We start from the raw sequence: 751 nt of genomic DNA on the forward strand, positions 1-751 counted from the left end.
CCGTCCCCTGCCCCTGGCCCGGCCTCACCTTTGACCACCAGGCTCCCGCTGCTGCTGGCCGTGCCGAAGTGGTTGGAGGCGACGCAGGTGTAGCTGCCCGCGTCCGCCTTGGTCACGTTGACGATGCTGAGGCTCCCGTCCTCAGACACGGTGATTCTGCAGCCAGAGAAGCAGGCCGGACAGGTGAGCCCATCGCGGCCTCGGCGGGCGCGACCCGTCGCCAGCCCCTCCGGACGCCGGGGCGCTGCGGGGCTGCAGCAACACGGGCCCCCGCCCTCGCTCCCCCCTGCTGCTCCGGGGCCCCGACCCTGGCCCCTGACCCCTGACCCTGACCCCTGACCCTAAACCTGACCCTGACCCTGACCCAAGCGCAGACAGCGCCGGCGGCACCCTGTAAGGCACCCCCCCCCCCCGCGGCGCTTCCGCCCTCAGACTCCCCGTGAGCCGCCCGTGTGAGGGCTTTGACCACGCTTTGACCACGCGCCGGCCCGGGACAGCCGTCCATGGCTCGCTGGGCGTGAGCCGCTGCCCTGCCCCCGGGGCGCTGGAGAGTCACAGCCGAGCGCACGCGGCCCCTGGCCGCCCTCAGGCCTGCAGCGCACAGCAGCTCCACGCAGGCTGGGGCCACCGAGGACCACGGAGCCCGGCACCGCCCGAGTGCGCCCGCCCCAGCCCCCCCGACCCCAGACCTGCAGTGAGCCACCGTCCCGCCGCGGGCAGCCTCACTCTGCGGCCAGCCCCACCCGGGCCT

The 751-nt window shown here is 74.8% G+C and overlaps 1 protein-coding gene across 1 annotated transcript in view; it reads right to left on the reverse strand.

Moving 5' to 3' along the window:
• The window catches only part of LOC101624366 (contactin-4-like), a 76678-nt gene that overhangs the window by 31290 nt on the left and 44637 nt on the right, over positions 1-751 (reverse strand). Inside the window, exon 8 of the mRNA XM_012732098.1 lies at positions 24-156. Within this exon, the coding sequence (XP_012587552.1) occupies positions 24-156 (133 nt within the window). The remainder of the gene's footprint in view (positions 1-23; positions 157-751) is intronic.

Source organism: Condylura cristata, unplaced genomic scaffold (genome assembly GCF_000260355.1).
Source record: "Condylura cristata isolate star-nosed mole 26May11 unplaced genomic scaffold, ConCri1.0 scaffold00033, whole genome shotgun sequence".
NCBI lineage: Eukaryota > Metazoa > Chordata > Mammalia > Eulipotyphla > Talpidae > Condylura > Condylura cristata.